Source organism: Carlito syrichta, unplaced genomic scaffold (genome assembly GCF_000164805.1).
Source record: "Carlito syrichta isolate Samal-C Ts95f unplaced genomic scaffold, Tarsius_syrichta-2.0.1 Scaffold305137, whole genome shotgun sequence".
Lineage (NCBI taxonomy): Eukaryota > Metazoa > Chordata > Mammalia > Primates > Tarsiidae > Carlito > Carlito syrichta.
The window spans coordinates 5,209-17,155 of NW_007249233.1; the positions used below are offsets into that span (position 1 = coordinate 5,209).

At 51.3% G+C, this 11,947-nt stretch overlaps 1 protein-coding gene across 3 annotated transcripts in view; it reads right to left on the reverse strand.

Annotated features, from left to right (window-relative positions):
• Positions 1 to 1,074: 1,074 nt before the first annotated feature.
• Positions 1,075 to 11,947, reverse strand: part of EYA2 (EYA transcriptional coactivator and phosphatase 2) — a 192,252-nt gene continuing 181,379 nt past the window's right edge. For 2 of the 3 annotated variants that reach the window (XM_008061187.1, XM_021713992.1), the window contains 4 exons: positions 11,466 to 11,580; positions 10,755 to 10,876; positions 7,940 to 8,040; positions 1,075 to 2,038 (listed from right to left, as the gene is read on the reverse strand). In XM_008061187.1, coding sequence (XP_008059378.1) covers positions 1,958 to 2,038; positions 7,940 to 8,040; positions 10,755 to 10,876; positions 11,466 to 11,580 — 419 coding nt within the window. In that variant the 3' untranslated portion in view covers positions 1,075 to 1,957. The remainder of the gene's footprint in view (positions 2,039 to 7,939; positions 8,041 to 10,754; positions 10,877 to 11,465; positions 11,581 to 11,947) is intronic. The other variant, XM_008061188.1, reaches the window with a different exon arrangement.

The following is an 11,947-nucleotide window of genomic DNA, read 5'->3' on the forward strand; positions in this document are numbered from 1 at the left end:
TTGAGTCAAGTGAGCCAGTGAATTCTAGTTGTTTGCTTAAGCCACTTCAATCGTGTTTTTGTCATTTGCAATAAAAAAAATCCCAATGGCAGCTCTATGACTTCTAAATCCTGTGGGGTATGCAAATTCCTTTGGCCCCAGAGACAGACATGGGGACTCCTACTGGGCTGTCTGAGAAATTCTGGAGCTATGGTTGGACTTCTGAGAGGCCAGCAGCTTTTGTATGTGAGTCGGAATAGTCCAGAATGTTCTGGAGAGCAGCACAACACTGCTGGGGAAACAGTGAAAGCAGGCAGCCAGGGGCCATGAAATCTCGGTCATGCACCCATCCACCCACCCACTCACCTGCTCATCCATCCCCCTACTCATTCACATATTCATCCATTCATTTACTCATCCATCCATCTACCCACTCACGTATCCATCTATCCACCCATCCACTCACTCCTCCACCCACCCATCTATTCATCCATCCCCCCACCCATTCCCCCATCCATTCATTCACCTACTCATCCACCTACCCACTCACTCATACATCCATCTATCCATCCTCCCACCCATCTACTCATCCATCCATCCACCCACCCGCCCAGCTACTTATCCATTCCTCCACCCATTCACCCATCCATCTATCCATCTGTTCACCTATCTACTCTTCCATCCATCCATCCATCCATCCATCCATCCATCCATCCATCCACCCACCCATCTACTCACCCATTCCTCCACCCACCCATCCATCCATCCAACACCCATCCATCTATTCATCTACTCATTCATTCATCTACCCAGTCTGCCACCCATCTATCCATCCCACACACCTGTCTACTCGTCCATGCATCTACCCAATCCATCCATCCATCATTTATTAAGTGCTGCCTCTGTGCCAGGCTCTGTGATGAGTTCTGAGTTTACAGAGACGAAAGAGACACTATACTTGCATCCCAGTAGCTTCTAGTCATCTAGAATCCAAGCTAAAACACTCCCTTTAAAAAAAACCACTCCCTTTAGAGACTGTGAACTGCTAGTTTCTGTCAGAATCGTCTTTGACACACAGTCATCACAACAAAGAAGTAGCTGACCACCTAGGTACTTTAATTTCAGGATTAAGCAGAAGGTTCATCTGTTTCACCCCAAACCTCTTCCTCCCTCTCCCTTTTTCTTGGCTTAAGCCAGTTTCCGTTGCGTTTTATTCTTCCACAACTGAAAAAGCCCAACACATTTGGAAGCCCCAAGCGTGGTAAAAAGCGACTCCACCCTACCCCACTTCAAAATGTAAACGTGGTTTTATTTAATGCCTTTTATCCATCACAAAGTACTGCTATCCTTCCCAGTGTCCCCCTCGTCCTAGAAAACAAGATGGCAGCGTAAGGCACGTGCAATGTCCACATGACGTCCAGTAGGGTCTTTAAAACAAAAATAAGCCATAGTTTCCCCAACAGCCCGAATCGCCTCCCTGGCTAACGTTCAAAGAATGATTGTCCCCCGAAGCACGACTTGGAGAAGAGAGTGCTTAAATTAGAACCGTGAACCACCCCACATGCCAGCTGAAAAAACAAAACCGAGCCAACGACTAAGAAAACCAACACAAGCACAAGAACATAATGCCAGAGTAATGGGATTAGTCCATAAATTAAAAAGAAAACGAATGATCCCCCCTCCTCACAGCCCCCCCTCAACCCAGCAGGTCCTTGCTGTGTTCTGAGAGTCTCGCAGAAACTTCTGGACTCCGAGCCAGCCCTTTTTCCCGGCAGTCGAGTCTTCTGTAGTCAATGCCAGCCGCTTGGCTTCTGGGGCCCCTTGTCTGGGCCTCTGCGATGGTCACTGGACACATCCTCTTGGCTGCGAGGACCCTGTCTGGTGTCCAGCGTCCGGGTCTTTGGAGTTCTTGGCGGGAGGAGGGGAGGGCGAGGGAGCCTGGAGGGTGGGCCGACAGGTGGAGATGCCCCTCATCTTGCTATAAATATTCCAGCTCCAGGGCGTGCCTCAGTGCCTCCAGGTCAGCGTGGCAGGATATCCGCCAGAAGGGCATGTTGTGCTGGAACACAGGACACAGGCACGGTCACAGCCCTGCCTCGCTCCGTCCCACGCCCTTGGTCAGGGGAGAAACGTGTTGGGTCGCCTCAGCTCGGTGGATGCTAGCTGTGTGAGGATGACGTCGACACACAAGAGGACATTTCTAGGTCAGTGGGAAGAAGTCGGGAGGAACAGGACAGAGCATATACATAGGCGCAGGGACGTAGAGGAGGGAGTTTGGGGTTTTCAGTGGTGTGAAAGTTGAGCTTGGTCTAGAGTGTGGGGGCTTCCCAAACCTTGAGGAATAGGATGTCCCCAGCAGGCTCGCCTCCGGCCAATCCCCATGGGCATGGCAAGGCCATTTCTGCCCATTCAGAGCCTGCTTTGCTCCCCTTGCAACGACGGGGGTGCTCCCCTTTGACCCTCTCCTTTGACCTCTGCTGGTACCTGCCTGGGCTTGGGCAGTGTGCTGACATGGCATGGAATCACAAAGTGGGGAGGCGATTTTTTTTTTCCTGAGTTGGGGTCTCACTCTGTTGCTCAGGTTGGAATGCAGTGGTACAATCACTGCTATCTGCAGCCCCAACCTTCTGTCTCAGTCTCCTGAGTAGCTGGAACTACAGGTCCATGCCCCCACATCCAGCTAATTTTTTTGCTTTTTAATTTATTTTCGAGATGGGAGTCTCACCGAGTTGCCTAGGCTGTGATTCCTTTTTAAACATGTGTTCTTGGCTGGGCATGGTGGCTCAAGCCTGTAATCCCACTTTGGGCGGCTGAGGCAGGAGGATTGCTTGAGGCCAAGAGATTGAGGCCAGCTTGGGCAACAAAGCCACACCCCGTCTCTACAAAATTTTAGAAAAGATAAAGAAAAGGGAAAAAAGTGCTCTCAATCATGCTACTTCTAAAAGTCTCAGCCAGGTGCTAGGCCCCTCTCTATCATGTACTAATTCCCATTTTGACCTGAGCTGGTCTCTGAGTTTAGGGCAGGCCTCGGTCTCCAGCTAGGGCAGGTAGACACTCATCTGTTTCCTTCATGGCTGTTTTCTCTCTTCCCTTTCTTTACAGCCCGTGGTGCTTGTTCTGTCTTACTGGCATGATGCCAAGTCTTCAATTTTATTTTTTTTGAATCAAGGTCTCACTCTGTCCTCCAGGCTGGAGTGCAGTGGCACAATCACAGCTTACCGCAGCCTCTACCTCCTGGACTCAGGTGATCCTTCCCCCTCAGCCTCCCGAGTAGCTGGGACCACAGGCATGTGTCACCATGCTTGGCTCATTTTTTTAAAATTAGAGATGAGATGTCGCTATGTTGCCCAGGCTGGTCTTGAACTCCTGGCCTCAAGCAATCCTCCCACCTTGGCCTCCCAAAGTGCTGGAATTATAAGCGTGAGCCACTGCATCTGGCAAGCTTAAATAAACGAGAGTGGATTGAAAGGAGTACCTTAAATAGTACAGGCGATACATGGTTACCACAAAAATTGTGACTGATGTAAGAAACAGTGGTTTAATTATGGCAAAAAAAAAAAAATCACAAATGCGGAAGAAGGACTAATGTGCGACAGACCTGTGAAACGCTTCTACGGGGTGATGGCTAGGGGCAAGGGTGCCCTGTCCAAAGCTCTGGTTGCCCGGCACCAGCTGGGTGACCTTAGGCAATGTACTTTGCTGGTTGTCTGAAAAATGGAGATAATACTTGCTGTATACAGTTGCTGTGGCTATTCACAGTGCTTGGTGCATACTAAGTGCTTGATAAATGTTAGGTGTATTACAATTATGTCTATACACCTAGGGCATATCTAGAGAAATGGGACAAAGTCAGAAAGGGAGCAGGACAGATTGTACATATATATGTGCATGGATGTGAGGAAGAAATCTGGGGGGGTTTCAGTAGTTTAAAAATAATAAATAAGACATCATGAAGAGTTAAAAAAATCATGCAGGCAGGTGTTAATAAAATGTTGTGGGAGCCAGCAAGACACTCTTTTTTGGTGGAAGTGAACGGAATGGGGGTGTCCCAGAGGAGAAGGGGTACATGAGAACCAGGCTTTGAGGGGTGAATGAGGGCTGTGTGCTTAGCAGGTCGCTGGAGGGAAGGGCATCCCAGACAGGGTGTCTCGGGGCAAGCAAAGGAGAAAGCACAAGGATACCAAGGGCAGGTGACCTGGAAACACCGTCAAACACCACCATGGTTATTTTCTCTTCCTGTTTGGGCACTGTCTCGTGAGTATGTGATGTCTGGAATTGTGGCAGCCATCTTGAGGTCACGAGGGAGCACATCAGGAAAAAAAAAAAAAAAAGCCAAGGATGGTCAAAATGGTAGCACAAAATGATGAAAAGGGATGCTTGGGGAATTTTGGACCCATGGAACCAACTCAGAGTCCACCCACTTCTAATCTTATTAGTGCAGGTGTCTAAGCCATTGTTCTATGGGTTTTTGCTACCTCCAGCTCCAAGACACTGAGTCCCCTCAAGACAGTCACTGGCCTTAAATTATTTACTGAGTAAAAGAATGATTTTCTTTTTTTTTTTTTTTGAGTCGGGGTCTCACTGTGTCGCTCAGGCTGGAGTGTGGTGGCATGATCATGGTCCACTGCAGCCTCGACTACCTGGGCTCAGGCGATCTTCCTGCATCAGCCTCCCGAGTAGCTGGGACTATAGGGACTTTAGCTATTTTTTAAAACTTTTGGTAGAGACAAGGTCTCACTATATTGTTCAGGCTGGTCTCGAACTCCTGGGCTCAAGTGATCCTCCTGCCTCGGCCTCCCAAAGTGCTGGGATTACAGGCATGAGCTACTGCACCCAGAAAAACATGGTTCTTTTTTTTTTTTTTTTGAGTAGGAGTCTCACTCTGTCACCCAAGGTGGAGTGCAGTGGCATGCTGCTCACAGCCACTGCAACCTTGACCTGCTGGGCTCAGATGATCCTTCCACCTTAGCCTGCCAAGTAGCCGGAACTACAGGCATGGGCTGCCACACTTGGTTAATTTTTTGATTTATTGAAGAGACAAGGTCTCGACAAGTTGCCCAGGCTGGTCTTGAACCCCTGAACTCAGGCAATCCTCTCGCCTCAGCCTCCCAAAGGGCTGGGATTATAGACACGAGCCACCGTGCCCGGTCTAAAAGATGGTTCTTGACGAGCATGTGGGTGCCGTGCGTCAAGCCCTTTCCTGCCTCTGAGGCACTTATTACTCTGCCAACTCTATTTCTTTTTCTTTTTAGAGACAAGGTCTTGTTATGTTGCCCAGGCTGGTGTGCAGTGGCTATTCACAGGCATGGTCATAGCACACTACAGTCTCGAACTCTTGGGCGCAAGTGATCCTCCCACCTCAGCCTCCCGAACAGCGGGGGCTGCAGGCACACACCGCAGCACCTGGCTCTGCCTGGTCTTCATATCCTCGTCATCTTCACCCCTCTGGTCTCGATGGGCAGAATAATAGCCCCCAGGGACAGGCAAGTCCTGATCCCTAGAACCTGTGAATCTGCGATCTTACATCGCAAAAGGGGTTGTGCAGATGTGATTCAGTGAAGGGTCGTGAGATGCAGGAGATGATCCTGAGGACGGGGACTCTGTCCGACTTCACGGCTGTGTCCCCAGCGGGATCTGTTGCACAGATGGCTTGTATCTATGGGCTTTTGCTGAAGACTCAGAGAAACCCAAGGAGAAGAAACAAGATAAGGGCATCTCCCTCTAAGTGCTATGAAGGAAACAGAACAGAGGCCGGGGTAGAAAGCAGCGGGGTGTATGTGTGTGTGTGTGTGTCCGTTTTGGCAGCAGGAAAGGCAGAGAGTCTATGGAAGTGTCATTTGTGCAGGCCCTAGAGGACAAGAAGGAGTCATGCAAAGACATGGAGGAAGGCAGAACACACAGCAAGTGCAAAGGCCCTGAGGACGGTGGAGCCTAGAATGAACGTCATTGCTGCATCACCTGGCTCTTGGCACACAGTAGGTGCTCAAGAAAAATTCGTGGAAGGAATGGGGAGAGGAAGAGAGGGTGGGAAAAGGGGAAAGGCAAGCTTCTTAAGCAAAGCTCTCTCTGAATGCGTCTTTCCTCTCTTGTAGCTTCGGACCAGTTCCCAGCCCGAGGGCCTCAGAGAACTGCCCATGGCAGCACTGGGTATATCTCTTTAAAGCCGTCTTGTTGTCCCAGCCACCCCACCCCATCCTTCCCACCAGTCTTCCCTTCCCCGCAAAGAGGGAGTCTGGGCCACCCGCCAAGCTTGTCCCCTTTCAAGAGTGGGATTCATCCTTCTGGCAGAGAATGAGCAGAGGTGGGCAGGAGTGTCCGGCTGCCACCACCCAGGCTCGATGGCTCCAGAGGCCGGTGGGTCTGTCACTCACGGAGAGTGAGGACAAAGACCCTGCGAGAATGGAGACATCAACAGCGCTGTCAGCAGACGTGGCACAGCCCTGGCCCTGTGGCACGTGTCATGCCGCTCAGGTGACTGGCGGCCCTGGCTAATCAGGCCCTGGAGTCACTGGCCAGCAGTGCCTCACGAACAGGATGGGCCCTGCCTCAGGCACTGGCAGGGGGTCTTCAGGGGAACCTGGAGTGTGGGGGCCCATGTCTCCTTCGGTGGGCTCCACTCTCATCTGACTAGCTCAGGGGTGTGAACCGACAGAGCGGGGACTCCTGAGCCCACCTGGTCCCTGCCAGGCACCTGGAACACAATGCAGGTAGGTGGGCATGTGCCCGCTGTGTGACTTTTGGCAAATTAACGAAACTCTCTGAGTCTCAACTCTGTCCTCTGTAAGGATTGAATAAGTTGATGATGTTAGTCTGGGCGCAGTGGCTCATGCCTGTAAATCTCAACACTCTGGGAGGCCAAGACAGGAGGACTGCTTGAACCCAGGAGCTCAAGACCAGCCTGGGCAACATAGCGAGACCTCGTCTCTATCAAAAAATCAAAGAATGAGCTGGATGTTGGTGGCACATGCTTGCAGTTCCAGCTACTCAGGAGGCCGAGGTGGAAGGATCGCCTGAGTCCAGGAGGTCGAGGCTGCAGTGAGCCTTCATCGTGCCACTATACTCCAGCCTGGGTGATCAAGTGAGACCCTGACTCAAAAAAAAACGACATTAGTAAAAAAGGTTGTGGTGGAGAACATGGGGGGTCAGGTTGCCTCCTCGGGGTGCCAGCCACATGCCCGTGGTGACTGAGCCTGCCGCTGTCCCCAGTATCCCTTCTCCCCCTCGCTTTCAGAAGAAGCTCTCGTTTGTCAGTTGGGCACAAAATGGCTGCACCTTCCCAGGAAAGGGGAGGAGTCTTCAAAGTGGAGGGAACAGAGTGTGTGAAGCCTTCTGAGCGCCTCTCTCCCAAGCCCCTCTCCGGCCTCTTAGGGCGCTGCTCTTCCCCTGCATTTCATCCGCCCCAAGACCCTAAACATTTCCGCATTTCCTTGGGATTTGTTGCCAGGCAGAGGAGGGGGAAACCAGGTCCCCCAAATGAAGGCCTGTGCCGTTAACGATCCACCTCGCAGACCTCCGGGTGGGGGGCCGCAGCCTCTCTGGGGCGCTGTTGACAGGTCCAGACCCCGGGCTCTGGCAGCTGTTTCTTTTCCAAGAACAGAGATGTGGCCACCAGGACCCCCGGGCCCTCCTCGGGGGCCCGAGACCACAGATGCCGGGCTTGCCTTTTCATTAGCTTAATGCCACCTTTATTAACTGGGAAGCGTTCCTGGAACTTAGAATCGGCTGCTGCTCACTGAAGCGCAGGCCCGTGCGCCAGCCTGGCCCGGTGGGGTGCTGGGCTCCCTGCAATCATCCCAGAAACTGGCCCCTGCCCAGAGGGGGATTTGCAGAAGGAAATTACTCAGGATGCTTCTGCTGGCGACAGGGAGCCCGGGAGAGGGGAGTGTGCCAGGGGAGCCCTAGGCGGGACCCCTGGCGGGCTCCAGGAGCAGGGGGCGCAGTTGAGGCGGCCGGGACGCACCTTTTTGGCTCCTTGCTCCTCTTCGACGCCGTCTCCGATGACCACGTAGACAGCCTTCCTGCCGAACCGCTGCATGATCCTCTCGAAACAGCTCTCCTTCCCTGGACACATGGGGCGGGGGCGGGGGGGGGAAGGGAGAAGAACCGGCTTGGTGAGGACCCAGGGCTACAGCCAATACCAACCACCAACTGAGAGCTTGCTGTGGGCGGCCTCCTCTGAGGGCCGCCAACAAATCATTTCATCCGCTGTTACCAGAAGGATGATGACAACACGGAAACAGAGAGGTTAAGCAGCTTGTTCAGGGTGACCCCACAGGAAGAGGCAGCGCAGGGGTTACAAGTAGGCTCCAGAGTCCTTGCAGCTGTGATGGTGATGGCTGCACAGCTATGTGAATGTCCTTTTTTTTTGGGTAGAGATGGGATCTTGCTATGCTGCCCAGGCTGGTCTCAAACTCCTGGCTTCAAGCAATCCTCCAGTCTCAGCTTACCAAAGTGTTGGGATTACAGGCATGAGCCATCACGTCCGGCCATGAATGTACTTAATGCCACTGTACTGTACACTTAAAAATGGTTAAGATAATGAAAATTTTATCTTATGTTATTTTATCACAGTTAAAAAGGAACATATTTAAAAAAGAGGTCCTAGGCCAGGTGTGGTGGTTTATGCCTGTAATTCTAGCACCTTGGGAAGCTGAGGAGGGAGGATTCCTGAGGCCAGGAGTTTGAGACCAACCTGGGTAACAAAATGAGACTCTATCTCTACAAAAAAAAATTAAAAAATTAGCCAGGCATGGTGGTTAATAAACCTACAAAAAATTAAAAAGAATTAGCCAGGCATGGTGGTGCACACCTATAGTCCCAGCTACTCGGATGGCTGTGGTGGGAGGATCATTTGAGTCCAGGAGTTTGAGGCTGTGGTGAGTAATGCCACCGTCTGGCGTGGGTGATAGAGTGAGATCCTTCTCTTAAAAAGAAAAGAAAAAGAAAAAAAAAGGCCAGGCGTGGTGGCTCACGCCTATAATCCCAGCACTTTGGGAGGCCGAGGTGAGAGGGTTCCCTGAGCCTTTGGATTCGAGACCAGCCTGGGCACTTGGCGAGACCTCATCTCTACATGAAATAAAAAAATTAGCTGGGCATGGTGGTGTGTGCCTGTAGCTCCAGCTACTTGGAAGGCTGAGGTAGAAGGATCGCCTGAGCCCAGCAGGTCGAGGCTGTGGTGGCTGTGAGTGTGCCACTGCACTTGAGCCTGGGCGACAGTGAGACTCTGACTCAAAAAGAAAAAAAAAAAAAGAATTAAAGAAAAAACAGCCCCCCAAGAAAACCAATATTCCATGCCATAAAAGGAGGTAGCTGATGATAAACTAACAACGTTGTTAATTTCTAGTCGTTACATTGTCCTGCCTGCTGAAAGCTCTGAGCTTAGTTAGCTTTGTTCTCCTTGTTAAGAAGGGAGTTCTAGATGTGTTGAAGACAGGCTAGCCTCACATAGAGACTCTTATGGAATCAAGAAAGATGATACAATGTGGCTCAACATTTGGTTCAAGGTTACTTGATGACCAAGGTTATCTGATGCACCATCTGCATTAAACGTCACCCAGGTGCCATGCCATGCTGAGGACGGTTCCTCTCTTCATCCTTAGGAATAGATTTCCACGAATTTCGGCTGGGCACACAGACTCTCAGCTATGGACACCACTTCCTGGTTTCCCTGGCAGCCAGTGCGGCCACGTGACTGAGGTGTGACAGCATGTCACACGCACCCCTTCTGATTTGGCCTTAAGATATCAGACATGCTGGAGGGCGATGCATCAGGATTCTGATTTGATCACACACATGAGAATAAAACTATAAGAGACAGAAGAAGAAAAGGGGAGGGGCCTGGGTTCCTGGATGATTTGGAGGACAGGGTCACCCCAGCAGTCGGATTACTGTTACATGAGGAAAAAAACGAGCTTTGAATCTATGGAAGCCCTTGCATTTGGCTGTGTTTGTTATGCAGCTTTGCATGTGTCCTGACTAATACACTTTGGAAAACTGGTCCTAACCCATTTCTTCTTTTTCTTCCTCTTCTTCTTTTTTTTTTTGAAGTCAGGGTCCCACTCTTTCGCCCAGGCTAGAGTGCAGTGTGGCACAATCACAGCCCACCACAGCCTTGACCCTTCTGGGCTCAGGGGATCCTCCCGCCTCAGCCTCCTGAGTAGCTGGGACCATAGGTACACATCACTGTACCTGGCTAATTTTTGGATTTTTTGTAGAGAAGAAATCTCACTCTTTTGTCCAGGCTGGTTTCAGTCTCAAACGCCTGGGCTCAAGTGATCCTCTCACCTCAGCCTCCCCAAGTGCTGGGATTATAGGCATGCGTCCCTGTGCCTGACCCTACCCAATTTCTTTTTTCTTTTTGAGTTGGAGTCTCACTCAGTCGCCCAGACTGGAGTGCAGTGGCCGCTCCCGGCCACCGCAGCCTCACCTGCTGGGCTCTGGTGATCCTTCCACCTCAGCCTTCCGAGTAGCTGGAACTACAGGTGTGCGCTACCATGCCCGGCTCATTTTTGATTTATTGTAGAGATGAGGTCTCGCCAAGTTGCCCAGGCGGGTCTCGAACCCACGGGCTCAGGCAATCCACTCACCTCAGCCTCCCAAAAGCACGGGATTACAGGCTGAGGTTAAAGCAAGCAGGCTGTGAGGTTGGAATCTGAGTCGGGCCGGGACAAGTCCCGTAATCTCCCCAGTGCCACAGTCCTTAAACATCCCATTCCCAGTGTGGAAAGCTAAGCTCAGCCTCCCTCCCTTCGTCCCCGAGGTCTGGCTCCTCCTACCTGTCTTGGTTGCACTGTAGATGTTCTCAATAGGGAACACGGAACCCAGCCCATACAGCAGGACTTTGGCCAGAGCAGGAATTAGCTGAGTGGTGGTGACCAGCACATTGACACAGTTGGGCCTACGGACAAAGGAGACCGTGGGTCAGAACTCAGAGGGACCACATGGCCAGGCCCCTCCTCCTGCTGCATAAGCCTGAAGTCATGGGAATTCTGGGGGGCTTAGAGGCTCTGGCTGGTTGTCTTCTGGGAAGGGTTGGGTCCAGAAGAGTTGGGTTCAAGGGTGCTTCAGCTTCTTAAGACTGAAGCTGCCTGATACAGTGAAGTGTAATATGGGTGTTTAGTGCAAGGGCCATACACTTAAATAGTTGCTGGGGCCCTATAGGTCATGTAAATGAGTGATAAGGAACACGTGTAGGGTAACAGGACATGGTGGGGACTGGGGTAAATTGGACAGCACAAGTCAGTTCTGATCTGTTAAGAGAATTCAGACACCCAGAGGCCTGCCGGGCCCTGATAAGTGTCTACAGCCCTTAGGTCAAGTCTGCTGCACGGTACCCATGAAGTCTGCACACCTGAGCCTTATTATATGTCCGGAAAGTGCAGGTGAGAATTTGGGGAGTCCAATTCCCCCAAGTGTGGACATGGAGGAGCTACCACCATTTCCTGGGAGGAAGTTTAGTGGCACAAAAAAACAGGGGCTCCACTTGCCGGGAGTTGATGAGGTTCAGAGCCTTCAGGGAGTGCGTCAGCCAGAGGTCTGTGAGCGCTTCCAGTTCGGCTCTGAGCTGCAGCCAGGTCTCTCTTTTGGGAGCGCCTATCAAGCCTGTGGACAAAGGAGACAAAAACATATTAGATGTAGTTTCTGTTTATTGGATGATTTTATCAGATGTATTAGAAATTTCTGGGGGATGGGGCTAGGGAAGAGAGTCTCGCTGCTGTACCCCGAGGGTTCAAATCAGATGACTTCAGAGGTCAGCTTCAGTCCGGTGGCTCCGTAATCTCATCCTGAGATAAATGGACTGAAAGATCAGTCAGGCACTGATTAATCCATCCACCCACCCACCTATCCATCCATTCACCTGTCCACTTGTTCACTCCTCCACCTGTCCACCCATCCACCTAGCGGCCCGTCCATCCACTGCTCATCCACTCTTCTATCTGCTTACCCATTCATTTACCCACCCATTCAT